General features: G+C 43.1%; 1 protein-coding gene across 1 annotated transcript in view; it reads left to right on the top strand.

The window, feature by feature from the left end:
• Nucleotides 1–16,967, top strand: part of LOC129856142 (interferon-induced very large GTPase 1-like) — a 51,889-nt gene extending 34,922 nt beyond the window's left edge. Inside the window, exon 7 of the mRNA XM_055924247.1 lies at nt 10,765–16,967. Coding sequence (XP_055780222.1) covers nt 10,765–15,434 — 4,670 coding nt within the window. The 3' untranslated portion in view covers nt 15,435–16,967. The remainder of the gene's footprint in view (nt 1–10,764) is intronic.
• The last annotated feature ends 219 nt before the right edge of the window (nt 16,968–17,186 follow it).

Genomic DNA, 17,186 nt, shown 5'->3' with positions numbered 1-17,186 from the left:
AGACTTCCACATGTTTAATAAATATGAAACTCACCAAAAACAATAGAGATGAAAACGAAACATGACTTTCTGGGCTGCTCACAGATAGCTACACAAAAACAAGATCCCGCAAACAACAGGTGGGAAAAGGCTGCCTAAATATGATCCCCAATCAGAGACAACGATAGACAGCTGCCTCTGATTGGGAACCATACCAGGCCAACAAAGAAATAGAAAACATAGTTTGCCCACCCTAGTCACACCCTGACCTAACCAAATAGAGAATTAAAAGGATCTCTAAGGTCAGGGCGTGACAGTATCCCCCCCTCCTGGCCGCAAACCTGAACCTATAGGGGAGGGTCCGGGTGGGCATCTACCCTCGGTGGCGGCTCCGGTACGGGACGCAGACCCCGCTCCGCTCGTGGCTCCACCAACTTCGGTGGCGCCCCTGGTGTGGGGATCATCGCCGGAAACTCTGGACTGTGATTCATCGCCGGAGGAATCGAACTGTGGATCGTCGCCGGGGACTCCGGACCGTAGATCGTCGCAGACGGCTCCGGACTGTGGATCGTCACTGGAGGAACCGGGCCGTGGATCGTCACCGGACGCTCCGGACCATGGATCGTCGCCGTGGACTCCGGACCATAGATCGTCGCATGAGGCTCCGGACCGTGGATCGTCGCCGGAGGAACCGGACCGTGGATCGTCGCCGGAGGCTCCGGACTGGGAACTGTCGCCGGAAGCTCCGGACTGGGAACCGTCGCCGGAGGCTCTGGACTGGGAACACTCGCCGGAGGCTCTGGACTGCGAACCCTCGCTGGAAGCCTGGTGCATGGGGCCGACACTGGTGGTACCGGTACTTCAGGGTGAGTGCGAGGAGCAGGCACAGGACGTACTGGACTGGGGAGGCGCACTGGAGGCCTGATGCGTGGGGCCGGTACAGGTTGCACCGGACTGGTGACACGCTCCTCAGGGCGAGTGCGAGGAGCAGGCACAGGACATACTGGACTGGGGAGGCGCACTAGAGGCCTGATGCTTGGGGCCGGTACAGGTGGCACCGGACTGGTGACACGCACTTCAGGGCGAGTGCGAGTAGCTAGAACAGGACGTACTGGGCTGTGGAGGCGTACATCAGGGCGAGTACGAGGAGGAGACACAGGACGTACCAGACCGGGGAGGCGCACTGGAGGCCTGATGCGTGGGACCGGCACAGATTGCACCAGACTGGTAACACGCTCCTCCAAACGCCTGCGTTGCCACATACTCCTCGCCAACTCCATTCTCCGGTATCCCTCCTCGCACTGTTCCATTGACTCCCAGGTGTGCTCTGGCACTCTCCCTGGGTCGACCGTCCACCTCTCTACCTCCTCCCAGGTTGTCTCTGGTTCACACCTCGGCTCCGCCGACCACCCCAAAACATTTTTTTGTGCTGTCCTTTGGGCTGTCTTTGTGGCCGCGAACCCCGGCGTCGTCGCTGTTGCTCCTTCGCTGCTTCCATGGCAGGCTTCTGTCTCCTGCTATGATTTCGTCCCAAGTCCAGAATGTCCTCCACTCCTGGCTTTACTCCCAGGCCCAGGATCTCTGCTCCTCCTGGGCACGCTGCTTGGTCCGTGGGTGCTGGGATCTTCTGTAACGTTCGTTGGAATGAATGGATCAAGGCGCAGCGTACTTAGAGTTCCACATGTTTAATAAATATGAAACTCACCAAAAACAATAGAGAAGAAAACAAAAAGTGACGTTCTGGGCTGCTCACAGGCAGCTACACAAAAACAAGATCCCACAAACAACAGGTGGGAAAAGGCTGCCTAAATATGATCCCCAATCAGAGACAACGATAGACACCTACCTCTGATTGGGAACCATACCAGGCCAACAAAGAAATAGAAAACATAGATTGCCCACCCTAGTCACACCCTGACCTAACCTAATAAAGAATTAAAAGGATCTCTAAGGTCAGGGAGTGACAAACTGGTAGCACTTGATGGTCTATAGAAACTTACCACAAGAATATGTTTTAAGTGAGGCAGGTGAATCTGTAGCCATATTACTTCAACAACATTTGACATGAGATATTCTCACTGAGTGTATAAACATTAGGAACACCTGCTCTTTCCACAACAGGGGAATCCAGGTGAAAGCTGTGATCCCTTAATGATGTCAAATCCACTTCAATCAGTGTAAATAAAGGGGAGACAGGTTGAAGAATGATTTTTAAGCCTTGAAACAATTGAGACATGGATTGTGTACATGTGCCATTCAGAGGGTGAATGGGCAAGACAAAACATTTAAGTGCCTTTGAACTGGGTATGGTATGAGGTGTCAGGCGTACCGGTTTGAGTGTGTCAAGAACTGCAAAGCTGTTGGGTTTTTCAAGCTCAACAGTTTCCCGTGTGTATCAAGAATGGTCCCACCTAAAGGACATCCAGCCAACGGCAGACCATGAATGGGTCATTGATGAAAGAGGACAAAGGAGGCTGACACAATTGTGCAGAGCAACAGACGGGCTACAGTTAGTCAACTGACAGTTTACAGTTAGTCAACTGACAGTCCAGTACAACGTTGGTGCCCAAAGACCCATAAAGAATGCACAACTTGTCGTACCTTGACAGGATAGGCGTATGGCAGCTGATGACCTTACAGAGTTCCACTTCTTTCAGCAAAAAACAAAAACTGTGGTTGCACTAGGCTAAGGAATGAAAACACTGGACACTGGAGAATTTAAAAAACATTGCCTAGTCTAATGAATCCCGGTTCCTGCTGTGTCACGCTGATGGTAGGACTAGGGTATGGAGAAAACCACATAAGGACATACATCCAACATGTCAACGTTGCAGGATCGTTGTGGTGGTGTGATGGTGTGGGCTGTGTTTTCATGACACAGATTGTGCCCCTTGAGAAAAGTGGAGCAGCATTTGAATGCCACAGGACATCTGAACGTCAGTGCCGATCAGGTGCATCCCTTCATGGCAGCAGTGTATCCATCTGCGAATAGATTTGTTCAGCAGAATAAAGCCCCATGTCACAAGGCCAGAATTGTCCAGGACTTTTTCCACGAACATGACAGTGAATTCAGCTTACTACAGTGGCCTGCCCAGTCACCAGATCTCAATCTAATGAGATGGAATGAGCTATTCAGAGTAGAGATCCACTACCAGCCAACTTGACAGAACTGTGGGAAGCATTGGAGTCAGCATGGGCCAGCATCGCTCTGGAACTCTTTCGACACCTTGTAGAGTCTGTCACCCAACAAATTGAGGCTGTTCTGAGGGCAAAAGGGGGTGCAACTGAATATTGAGTAGGTCTTCTTTATGTTTTTTACCACCTTTCTGGGTTGCTTGATAGTTTTGTATTGCTTTACTGGGAGAAGACATGACCGTGGTATTTATTTGAGCTGATAGGGCAGGGTGAACTGCTCACAGTGGGCTTTCTACTAGGGCAAACCATCTGTGTTAATAGTATCAATAAAGTTCATAGGCACATGATTACTGCTGACAGTAGCTGTAGGATAAAATGAAGTTACTTACATTATGACTGACAACACACCTGGGAAATGTACATTTGCAGCAGCATTATGACAGCTCAGCGACACGATGGTAGGGATTATCTGAGCAGGGCTTGGGTCACTGATAAGTCATTTTCTCAACACGCTCTTGAAATGCGACAGGGTCCCGTCACCAAGATGATTTCGATGGACTCCGTCATTCCTGTAGAGCATCTTCTGTTTCCGAAAGTTACCTATAAAATGTATGTCACCAGGTCTACAGTAGTCTTTTAGCCAGATATGTAATGCCAGTAGCCTGCTGAATCTTCCGCTGTTGCAGCCGAGCGATGTCCCAGGGCCTGAAATAACTGGCTGCTTTTTGGAGTATTTCACAGTTAGAATCAGTTCTTTAAAATCCAGTTTCAGCAGTTCCGAGCTGCCCTCCTGTCATTTTATCCCAAATGGACTACGAGAGCGTCAGGTAGTAGCCTAGTAATTGTAAGATATGTTTGTAATATAATTTTGCTAGCTTCCAGTTAATGTTAGCATTGTTTTTGTGTACTCGGTGCTATCACTACTAAAAATGTAACAAGTGTTAGTCATTATAATTGCTGCCTACTAAGTTTGTGTATCAGCAAGTTTTATATTGTTTGTAATTTAACGTTACCACTGCAATGTATAGCCTTACATGGTACTGCTGTAGTAAAGGGCACCATTGCCACGTTTCTATAGGTTCCAGAACGGCCAAATCCTATCTGTTGCTTGTGGACTTTGATTTACGGCCTAGTAACAGTGTCTGCTCAGATAAGATCTGTAGCCAGGTCTGAGAGAGGGCCATCAATCTGAAGTGCAAAAACCTTCTATTTTTCTCTCTGGCATGTAATGTAATTGTCACGAATCCCGCTTCCTGAGTCTGGGTTTGCCTGTGTGTCTGTCCTGGAGTGTGTTTCAGGTGTCCTGGAACGCACCCTGTCTGGTTGCCGGGCGAATTAGCTCATTGGGAGATTGATTTCACTCGCACCTGTTTCCCGTCAGTAATCTGCACACCTGTCCTGATCATCATCTCTACCCTTCAAAAGCTCTGACCTGACTTCCATTCCCTGCCGGATCGTTAGCCATGAACATTACTCACCTGGATCATTCACTCCATTCCCGCCTGGTTGACAGAGGATTCTGCTAATCCATTGGATTCACCTATTTCCTCTCATCTACTCACCACCGCTGCCCGCTACGCCATCTGGATATATCTACCTTTTCACATTTCACTGTAAATAAATACTCACCTTCTTCCTACGCTCCTTGTCCTGGTCTGCTTCTGGGTTCGATCTTGAAAGATCGTGACAGTAATTCCTGCTGTGTGAAGTGTTTGCATGTTATACTATAGCAGCGTTGTTAGAACAGCATGCCATATGTATGTCATCGCTTTACTAGAATTGCAGCTGCGTGTGTGGTGACAAAGTGTACAGTGATGGGCCTTAACATCATGTTCTATTTTATTTAATTTAACTAGGCAAGTCAGTTAAGAACAAATTCTTATTTACAATGACGGCCTAGGAACTGTGGGTTAACTGTCTCGTTCAGGGGCAGAATGACAGATTTTTACCTTGTCAGCTCAGGAATTCGATCCACCAACCTTTCCTTTACTGGCCCAATGCTCTAACTGCTAGGCTGCCTGCCGCCCCCTATCCAGACAACACTGTAGTGAGCAGAACCTAAGCAATCGGCATCAGTTAATGGCTAAGTGAAGGCATTCACAGCCAACTGCTCATACCAGCATGGAACAACGATACCAGCATGGAACAACGATAGTCCCTCCCAAAATAAAAATGAAGGCTGTTCTGAAGTGTCTGTCCTATATCTAAGAGATATAAGAAAAATTAGGAAACATAATGTTTGTATTATTACATGTATTTAAACCCTTATTTTTGGCACTGAACAGTCTCCATATACAGTGGGGAGAACAAGTATTTGATACACTGCCGATTTTGCAGGTTTTCCTACTTACAAAGCATGTAGAGGTCTGTAATTTTTATCATAGGTACACTTCAACTGTGAGAGACGGAATCTAAAACAAAAATCTAGAAAATCACATTGTATGATTTTTAAGTAATTAATTTGCATTTTATTGCATGACATAAGTATTTGATACATCAGAAAAGCAGAACTTAATATTTGGTACAGAAACCTTTGTTTGCAATTACAGAGATCATACATTTCCTGTAGTTCTTGACCAGGTTTGCACACACTGCAGCAGGAATTTTGGCCCACTCCTCCATACAGACCTTCTCCAGATCCTTCAGGTTTCGGGGCTGTCGCTGGGTAATACGGACTTTCAGCTCCCTCCCAAGATTTTCTATTGGGTTCAGGTCTGGAGACTGGCTAGGCCACTCCAGGACCTTGAGATGCTTCCTACGGAGCCACTCCTTAGTTTCCCTGGCTGTGTGTTTCGGGTCGTTGTTATGCTGGAAGACCCAGCCACGACCCATCTTCAATGCTCTTACTGAGGGAAGGAGGTTGTTGGCCAAGATCTCGCGATACATGGCCCCATCCATCCTCCCCTCAATACGGTGCAGTCGTCCTGTCCCCTTTGCAGAAAAGCATCCCCAAAGAATGATGTTTCCACCTCCATGCTTCACGGTTGGGATGGTGTTCTTGGGGTTGTACTCAGCCTTCTTCTTCCTCCAAACACGTCGAGTGGAGTTAGACCAAAAAGCTCTATTTTTGTCTCTTCAGACCACATGACCTTCTCCCATTCCTCCTCTGGATCATCCAGATGGTCATTGGCAAACTTCAGACGGGCCTGGACATGCGCTGGCTTGAGCAGGGGGACCTTGCGTGCGCTGCAGGATTTTAATCCATGACGGCGTAGTGTGTTACTAATGGTTTTCTTTGAGACTGTGGTCCCAGCTCTCTTCAGGTCATTGACCAGGTCCTGCCGTGTAGTTCTGGGCTGATCCCTCACCTTCCTCATGATCATTGATGCCCCACGAGGTGAGATCTTGCATGGAGCCCCAGACCGAGGGAGATTGACTGTCATCTTCAACTTCTTCCATTTTCTAATAATTGCACCAACAGTTGTTGCCTTCTCACCAAGCTGTTCTGTAGCCCATCCTAGCCTTGTGCAGGTCTACAATTTTATCCTTGATGCCCTTACACAGCTCTCTGGTCTGGGCCATTGTGGAGAGGTTGGAGTCTGTTTGATTGAGTGTGTGGACAGGTGTCTTTTATAGAGGTAATGAGTTCAAACAGGTGCAGTTAATACAGGTAATGAGTGGAGAACAGGAGGGCTTCTTAAAGAAAAACTAACAGGTCTGTGAGAGCCGGTATTCTTACTGGTTGGTAGGTGATCAAATACTTATGTCATGCAATAAAATGCAAATTAATTACTTAAAAATCATACAATGTGTTTTTCTGGATTTTTAGATTCCGTCTCTCACAGTTGAAGTGTACCTATGATAAAAATTACAGACCTCTACATGCTTTGTAAGTAGGAAAACCTGCAAAATCGGCAGTGTATCAAATACTTGTTCTCCCCACTGTATACAGTTCATTCGGAAAGTATTCAGACCACTTAAGTTTTCCACATTTTGTTACGTTACAGCCTTATTCTAGAATAGATTAAATAATTGTTCCTCTCATTAAATTACACACAATACCCCATCATGACAAAGCAAAAACAGGTTTTTAGAAATTTTTGAACATTTATTAAACCTGTTTGGGCGCATGAACCGCTAGCGGGACACCTACGACAACATCCGGTGAAATTGCAGAGCACAAAATTCAAAATACAGAAATAGTAATATTAAACATTCATGAAAATACAAGTGTCATACACCATTTAAAAGCTTAACTTCTTGTTAATCCAACCGTGTTGTCATATTTCAAAAAGGCTTTACGGTGAAAGCAGACCATGCGATTATCTGGGGACAGCGCCCCACATCAAACTTTTTCAACCAGCACAGGTGTCACATAATCACAAATAGCAATTAAATAAATCACTTACCTTTGAATATCTTCCTCTGTTTGCAATCCCAAGGGTCCCAGCTACACAATGAATTATCATTTTGTTCGATAAAGTCCTTCTTTATATCCAAAAAAGTCTGTTTAGTTGGCGCCAATGATCTCAGTAATCCACTCGTTCAACATGTATACAAATGAATCCAAAAAGTTACCGGTAAAGTTCGTCCAAACAAGTCAAACGATGTTTCTAATTAATCCGCAGGTACTCTAATATCTAAATAAACGATAATATTTAAGACGGAGAATAGTATGTCCAATAGGGAAGATAAATAAAGAAGAGCGCCCACCTCATTCACGCGCCAACAAGACTACTTTTCGAATGAGAGACACCTTGGAAAAACTACAACTACTTGCTCATTTTTCAAAACACAAGCCTGAAACCCTTTCTAAAGACAGTTGACATCTAGTGGAAGCCATAGGAACTGCAATCTGGGAGGAATTCCTTTGTATATCCCATAGGCAAGCATTGAAATGGCCTGTGACCTCAAGTTTTTTTTATCCGGAAGCCATATCAGTTCTGTTATATTCACAGACATTATTTTAACGGTTTTAGAAACTTCAGCGTGTTTTCTGTCCAATGCTACCAATTATATGCATATCCTAACTTCTGGGCCTGAGTAATGGGGAGTTTACTTTGGGCACGTCAGTCATCCGAAATTCTGAACATAACCAGTATGTCAAAGAAGTTAAAAATAAAACGGTAAATAACATTTACATGAGTATTCAGACCCGTTACTCTGTACTTTGTTGAAGCACCTTTGGCAGCAATTACAGCCTTGAGTCTTCATGGCACACCTATATTTGGGGAGTTTCTCCCATTCTTCTCTGCAGATCCTCTCAAGCTCTGTCAGGTTGGATTGGGAGCGTCGCTGCACAGCTATTTTCAGATCTCTCCAGAGATGTTTGATCGGGTTCAAGTCCGGGCTCTTCAGAGACTTGTCCCGAAGCCACTCCTGCATTGTCTTGGCTGTGTACTTAGTTATCCTTGGCCCCAGGTTTTCATCAATGATCTCTCTGTACTTTGCACCTTTCACCTTTCCCTCGATCTTGACAATTCTCCCAGTCCCTGCCACTGAAAAACATCCATACAGCATGATGCTGCCACCACCATGCTTCACCATAGGGATGGTGCCAGCTTTCCTCCAGACATGACACTTTGTATTCAAGCCAAGGAGTTCAATATTGGTTTCATCAGACCAAAGAATCTTGTTTCTCATGGTCATTCAGTTTTTTAAATAATAGATTGCAAACATTAAAAAAAAAATGTTTTGTCATTATGGGGTATGAGGAAAAAAATAACTATGAATCCATTTTAGAAAAAGGCTGTGACATAACAAAATGTTGAAAAAAAGAAGAGGTCTGAATACTTTTCAAATACACTGTACTTCCCTTCATTTCTTCAACTGATACTGGGGGACCTTCAGACGAGAGCAAAACGACTGACATGTACGTGTCGGGAGAGTCTCACCTTTGCACAGAGTGGACATATTAGTGTGTAGCCCAAACTGTTTCGGACACTACAGACAGAAGTTGGCAGATCGGCTGTACCGACTTCAGAGGAGTCTTTAAAACTGAGAAAACCATTGTGTTCATGAGAGTCATCTTACCATAGAGGGGTCATTATAGTTTCTAGGCCAAACCGTTCGGACGCTACAGACGATTATGTGAGAAGACTGATTGTTGGGATGTCTCATGGTCTGACAACCACCGCTCTAGCTCTGTCACCTTGAGACGCATCCAATGCAAAAAAACATATCTCTAGTTTAAACTGACAGATTTTTATGGGGATGTTTTTTTTAATGCTCATTAGATTTCCACGGGGGCGTGGACATCAACCTTTAATTAAATGTTTAAAACCAATGTCTGGTGTCTTGATGGAAACATTGCTTTTCTTCTTTCCTTGCATGTGTTTATATTTACTGTACATTTTAGCCATTTAGCAGATGCTCTTATCCAGAGCGACTTAAAGGAGAAATGTGGGTTAAGTACCTTCCTCAAGGGAACATTGCCAGATTGTTCACCTAGTCAACTCAGGGATTTGAACCAGCAAACTTTTGATTTTTTGGCCCAAATGCTCTTAACCACTATGCTATGTATTGCCGTATGGCTACATTTTATGTTCATATTATATAATATGGTAAACATTTAACAGTTAAATTAGACATTGAACTTGAAACCCTGTAAGAATCCTGGATCCAGCTGTATATTTTGGGGGGGTTGCAGATCTCTGAAATAGTGTAACGAAGTAACTTTTTGCGTCTTATGTTACGTTGTAAAAACAGTTTTTACTGGCACACAAATCCAAATGATTTTGATTTGCTAAATCAGTTGTTTCTAACCGAAACAGACACCTTACCTTGATTCATAAAACCAAAATTGCTACTGTCATTAACGTGGTTCTTCAATAATTACACATAATACTTGGATGAACATTTGGTGTCCAGATGTTTAGTTACATCGGGACACTTTCCATCATCAGCTTATCCAGGAAGTCATGTGACGCAACAACAGCCAAAAGTGCTGAGAAAACGGTGTATGCAAGGATTGTCCAGAATATTTTGGTGTCTCATTCGACTAACCACTAGCCTTGTGTTTAGTGTCCGGCCTGCGATTGGTAGGTTGGGAGTTGGATCCGAGTCATACCAAACAGTGTAAAACTGGGACTAAATGAGTCTCTGCTTGGCACTCAGCAGTAAGGAGATGTATTGAGGGAAAGGCCCTGCAATAAACTAGCTTCCTGCTCAGGGCGTGTTCACTACTTGTACATCAAGCTGCATCATGCAACAGAAACAGGACATGTTATTGTACCTTTATTCCATGCTGTAATGTATAGAGATACTGATATAGATCTAGAAACAGGACATGTTATTGTACCTTTATTCCATGCTGTAATGTATAGAGATACTGATATAGTTCTAGAAACAGGACATGTTATTGTACCTTTATTCCATGTTGTAATGTATAGAGATACTGATATAGATCTAGAAACAGGACATGTTATTGTACCTTTATTCCATGCTGTAATGTATAGAGAAAATACCCTACCATATCTGATCTCATAACAGCTCATTTAGGAGTTAAGGAGCTCAATGGATTCACAGCTCAAACTGTATCTGAATTCACATGTTTGCTTCCATTTCTGTGAGTCACTGTGTCACAAATATGGTCTGACTCTGCTTGCTTTAACTTCATCCAAAGTACAGTGTAAACACCTGTTAGGGTGTTTTTCTGCTTCACGTTGAAGAGGATTTATAATCATGGCTCTCTTTCATTTCTATTTACAGGACCTTTTCTCAGGGAGCTGTTGTCAAAGACTGGACTAGAAGATCATTATGAAAACAAGCTGACGTTAAGTTCTGTCCTTGAGATAAATGCTGATACTACATCAGATGAACCTCTTCCCACTATGCAGTCACTTCCAGGGGCCTTCCTGAAGAAATTAATGATGGCAAATGTGAATGCTAGGAGTGTGAAATGTCTGACCACTGACCAGGAGGTTTCCTATTGTGGAGTAGGCAACCTGAACACTGACACTGATAGCAGCAATGTAATTAATCCACTGGACCTGATAACTGCCCTGTTTCTGTGTTCAGATGGTTTCCTGCAGCAAGAGATGGTCCAGAAAATGTCCATGTGTCAGTTTGCTGTTCCTCTGCTGCTGCCCAACTGTGACACAGAAAAAATCACTTTGATGCTCTGGGCCTTGAGGGACATAGTGAGGAAGTTTAGACCCTCTTCCCAAACGGCCACAAATGCTTTTGTGGAGGAGAGAATTGTTGTCTCTGATATTCCTATGGTGTCCTTTGTTAGGTTAGGAGAGAGCAGCCTGTTCAAGTCTCAGATCTTGAACAAGTTGCTTAGTAACCCTCAACAGTACCATGACACTTTTGTTCATCATAATATGGAATGTGGCGATGTCCCTCGTCAAATCTCAGATGGTCTGGTTGAAATCAGCTGGTACTTTCCATGTGGGAACAGAAACATAGACATGTTCACTAAGCCTGTGGCGGTGGCCAATCTCAGAGGAGACATCAGGTCCTTTGAAACACAGTTCTCCTTTCTGTGTCAAACATCAGCTGCAGTTTACATTTTCATTGATGATTTTGAGGCAGATCTCAAGGTTTTAGGAGGCAAAATCACAAAAGCAGAGTTATATCTGGTTGTCAATTCTCAGAAAAAAACATTCAGGTTGGACACATTGAAGAAAATGATCACAAACTGCAGGATTAAAGAAACAAATGTGATTGTGAAGAAGAAGCAGAATGATGCAGAATTTGTCAAAACCCTGCATTCATCTGTGGGTGATGTCATCGAACAAAGAAAAAACAGATTGACAATTGAAAACATGGTTGACGTGGCTCATCAGTTTGGGATTCTGGTTGATGAAGACAGTGATGAGTGTCAGAGTGCCAGGAAGATGGCAGATGAAATCACCAGGAACTTCAAAGGCACAATGAAATGCAAAGACAAACAGCTACCCTTACAAGGGCAAATCTGGAAAGAGCTTTCCCAGTTGGAGAAAGAGAGGTGTAGACTGAGAAAAGCAGGGGTTCAAGACATTGAACACTACAAGAGCTCTCTGAAGAAAAAGGAGGAAGGGCTGAGAGAGAAGCAAAATACATTTGACATGTCAGATGCAATGGCAAGCTTCATTTCAGGATTGTCTAGTTCAGGAGCAGAGCGATCCTATTTCCTCAAATGGATGCGGATAAATCTGGACAATCTGTCACGGCAGAATCTGTCTGCTTTGCGGGACCAGTACAAAGATCTTTGCCAAAATTCTCCGGAGAAAAAAGACGACATTAAAGATTTGGATAGGCAAATGTCTGATTGTTCCTTGGGTCTTGAACACTTCCTGCGTGAGTTGGGCCAGTTATATGAGTCTGCCTGCTCCCTCCCTGAAGACAGTCCTCAAAGGAAACAGATGGAGCATCTCCCTGGATTTTGTGCTCAGATGCTGTTGGATGGTTTCCCCATTGAGCTTGTGGATGGAGATGCATCAAATATCCCTCTGAAATGGATATCAGGTATTCTGACTCAGCTTCATACTCTTGTCCAATCCAACAGCAAGATCCGGGTGGTCACAGTTTTAGGGGTCCAAAGCACAGGGAAGTCCACTCTCCTCAACACCATGTTTGGGGTCCAGTTTGCTGTCAGCAGTGGAAGATGCACCAGAGGGGCCTTCATGCTACTGATTAAAGTCAACAATGAACTCAAGGAGGAGTTGAAATGTGACTTCATCATGATCATTGACACAGAGGGGTTGAAATCACCAGATTTGGCTCAACTAGATCATAGCTATGAACATGACAACGAACTGGCAACACTGGTGATTGGACTAAGTGATGTCACTATCATCAACATTGCCATGGAAAACTCCACAGAGATGAAAGACATTCTACAGATTGTTGTTCATGCTTTTATCAGGATGAAGGAAGTGGGGAAGAAGCCGATATGTCATTTTGTGCACCAGAATGTGTCAGACATGTCTGCTCATGACAACAACATGAGGGACAGAAAGAAGTTGTTGGAACAGTTGAATGAGATGACCCAGGCAGCAGCCAGAATGGAGAAGAAGGAGAATATCACTAAGTTCACTGACGTGATGGAGTATGATCCAGACACAAGCTGCTGCTACATCCCAGGACTCTGGCATGGGACTCCCCCTATGGCTCCAGTCAATGCTGGATACAGTGAGGCTGTGTACAGCTTCAAGAAGACCTTGATGAAAGATTTCAGAAAATGCCAGAGAAATGATGGCTTGATACATTTCCTGAAGTGGACACAAAGCTTGTGGGAGGCAGTGAAATTTGAGAAATTCATCTTCAGTTTCAGAAACAGCTTGGTTGCAGATGCGTACTCCAGATTATGCTCTGAGTACAATGGTTGGGAATGGACCTTCCAGAAGGAGATGTATACATGGATGGTGAGTGCTGAAACTAAAATATCCAATATTGTCATGACAGATCAACATCCCCAGAGGTCCATAAGAGATGTGCTACAAGACTTCATGATAGAAGCATCTAGGAAGCTTTCATTGGGAGAAAAGGAAATCCAAGAAAATCTAGTAAAATACTTTGAAAAGCAAGATGGCCATGTGGATCTGGTGGAAAAATACAAGGAGGACTTTGTGTCCAGTGCCAAAACACTGAGACGAGAGACAGAAAATACTGTGAAGAACAAACTGCAAGGAGCTGTTGAAATCAAAGAGGGAATGACAGAACTGAACAACATCAAGAGTTCTCAGGCAAGTACAATGGAAAAGAAGGTTCTGACTCTGCTACAGAACTGTAGAAAGAAAGAATCTGGTCTATCAGATGAAAAACTCAGGGAGGAGTTTGAAAACATGTGGGAGAAAACTATTTGTGAGATGCACTTCAAAGGACTCCAAAGAAGAGATGTGGCTCAAGGTGCCTTCCTTATGTTAAGGGGAAATCTATCAACAAGGGGTGGCCACGTCAATAGTATGGTTGTTAGAAACAACCTGGTGGAATGTGGTAAAAAAGAATTTGCTGTGGAATCTGGGGATTTAGTGGAGAATTTGGGTTGCTTAGTTAAGCACTGGGACATCGACCATTACAGGAAAACACTACAAGAGTTGTGTGATGACATCATAACACAGTGTCAGTTGTTTATAACACAGAAGGTGGAAAGCAAAACAGATTACCACGACACTTACATCAAAGAGCTGCTGAACAAGATTGATGAAACATTGCAACAACAGAAGAATGTAAAAATCAGTGAGGAATGTGAGGTTTCTCTGAAGCTACACATCTGTGGCATAGCAGTCAGAGAGTTCCAGAAGATGCATAATCATTTCATTGAAGTTAATGACCCAAAGAAGTGTCTGGAAAAGTCTAAGAACGAGTACCTTACTGAGTTCAAAGACTTATTTCATAACCGAGACCGGTGCCAAAAGAAAGCTGAGGAGTTCACAAAGCTCTTACGGCCAGCTGTACAGGACTACGTGACAAAAATGATTGGTCTTGATGTGGTTGATGAAGTGAAGACAGGTGAAGGGTCAGAGGATTACAGCACACGAGGGGCTTTCCAGTTCTCAATTTTGAAACAGCTCCTGACAGATGGAGAATATGGTAAATATAAAAGGTACATTAATCATTATGAAATGTTTGTGAAGGACTGGCTGTTTGACCAGATTGTCCAACAATTGTCAAAGGATAGCAGTCTGGAGAAATTGGAAAATAAACATATTTCAGAGATAGTCAAGGCGATCACTGACACAATCTCTAATATCAGAGAAACAACTGGCACAAAAAATGTAAATGATGTCAAGACATTCATTCAGAACATCTGCAGAGCTCTTGAAGATAAGCTGGTCCTCAAGGATGCTCTGGAGTCCATCTTGATTCTGAACACTGCAGACACAAAACAGTTTGCTGACTACCTAACAGATTCTGTGGGAGAAATGAAGCAGTCTCTGGTAGCTGAGTACGATAAGGGAGGAGACATTGAAAAGAGACTCAGATCTCTGCCATTCAAGCCTCAGGACAAGATGTTCACCAGTCTGTTTGGCTGTGGCAAGCAATGTCCTTTCTGCAGTGCACCCTGTGAAGCAGGGGGGAAGGAGCATGCCGAACACTTTACATCAATTCATCGTCCACAAGGAGTCAGTGGCTGGAGGAATTCAAAGACACAGGTGTTACTAACTGCCATATGTTCCTCCAAAGTGATTAGTGACAACACATTCAAAACCTCCCTGACAGAACACAAATCTCACCCCTACAAGGACTACCATAAATATTACCCTGACTGGATCATAACTGGAGATCCCAGCATCAAGGCTTCAGACTACTGGAAGTATGTGATGGCCAAATTCAATGAGACAATTGCTAAAGACACACATGCACAAAATGCTGATATCCCAGAGGACTGGAAGGCATTAGCACCTGGTGATGCATTGAAGAGCTTGAAAGAGGCTTTCAACATGAAATAAAGTGGAGTTCTAATGTATGTAATGACTGTTGTTTACCAAAATGTTAACGTATAATTGAACATTCAAAGACTCGACAACCAGAAATAACTCTCATGAGATGGATATATCACAGAATCAAAATATAAGGAGCTAGTTGCCCAGAGTTGTTGAAATAATGTGCAGATCTGGAAATACACAACTGGATCACAGAAAGTCATATTTACAAATACATTCATAAACAATATGACCTGTTAGCAATTTACATATCTGCGTTTTCATCCTAATGTAAGTTCTATTGTGAAAAAATGCATTTCTTGTTTCATATAGAGATATTACACATTCATTATACTTTAAATAATTTACTTAATAATCATTTTTGATAAAGTAGATTTAAATCATGTTTTATTGGGCCATACCTTAATAGTGTTCAATGCCATGGCCGGTTTTGAAGGTAAATTCAGCAAAAAAAGAAACGCCCTCTCACTGTCAACTGCCTTTATTTTCAGCAAACCTGTCTAGGACACACGTTCCACTAGCGGAAACCTCCCCAACATTCCACTGAAAAGGCAGCGCGGGAAATTAAAAAATATTTGTTAGAAATATTTAACTTTCACACATTAACAAGTCCAATACAGCAAATGAAAGATAAACATCTTGTGAATCCAGCCAACATGTCCGATAAAAAAAAAAATATGTTTTACAGCGAAAACACAACATATATTTATGTTAGCTCACCACCATATAAAAAAAACACAGCCATTATTTCACAGCAAAGATAGCTTCACAAAACCCACAAATAGAGATAAAATGAATCACTAACCTTTGAACATCTTCATCAGATGACAGTCATATGACATCATGTTACACAATACATTTATGTTTTGTTCAATAATGTGCATATATATATAAAAAAATTCTCAGTTTACATTGGCGTGTTACGTGCAGTAATGTTTTGATTCCAAAACATCCGGTGATTTTGCAGAAATACTCATAATAAACATTGATAAAAGATGCAAGTGTTATTCACAGAATTAAAGATAAACGTATCCTCTATGCAACCGCTGTGTCAGATTTTTTTTTAAACTCCCAGGATTCCCAATTCGACAATAAATGACTGATTTGTTCCATAAAGTTCCATAAAGCCCATCATTTAGCCACTTGTTGTTAGTATGTTCAGCCCAGTAATCCATTTTCATGACGCACGAGCAATCCCTCCAGACAAAAACTCAAAAAGTTCCGTTACAGGTCGTAGAAACAAGTCAAATGATGTATGCAATCCATATTCAGGATGTTTTTAACATTAATCATCAATAAGGATCCAACCGGGGAATTTCATTGTCTGAAGAAAAGGCATTGGAATGAGAGCACTCTCTCTCATGAGCGCGCACAATGAGAGCGAGAATTTCTGCAGACCACTCAGTAAAATAGCTCCTATGAGCCCCTCCTTTATAGTAGAATCATATAACCAGAATCTCAGGTTTTTGTCTGCCATATGAGTTCTGTTATACTTACAGACATAATTCAAACAGTTTTCGGAACTTCAGAGTGTTTTCTATACAATAGTAATAATAATATGCATGTACTACCTTCTGGGACAGAGTAGGAGGAAATTCAGTTTGGGCACGCAATTCGTCCAAAGTGAAAATGCTGCCACCTGTCCCGAAGAAGTTTTAACATGTGTAAATATTTGTATGACCATAACAAGATTCAGCAACCGAGACATACACTGAACAAGTTCCACAGACATGTGACTAACAGAAATTGAATAATGTG

Source organism: Salvelinus fontinalis, chromosome 5, assembly GCF_029448725.1.
Source record: "Salvelinus fontinalis isolate EN_2023a chromosome 5, ASM2944872v1, whole genome shotgun sequence".
Taxonomy (NCBI): Eukaryota; Metazoa; Chordata; class Actinopteri; order Salmoniformes; family Salmonidae; genus Salvelinus; species Salvelinus fontinalis.
The sequence above is the reverse complement of the archived record's forward strand: the minus strand, read 5'-3'. Positions and strand labels throughout refer to the sequence as shown.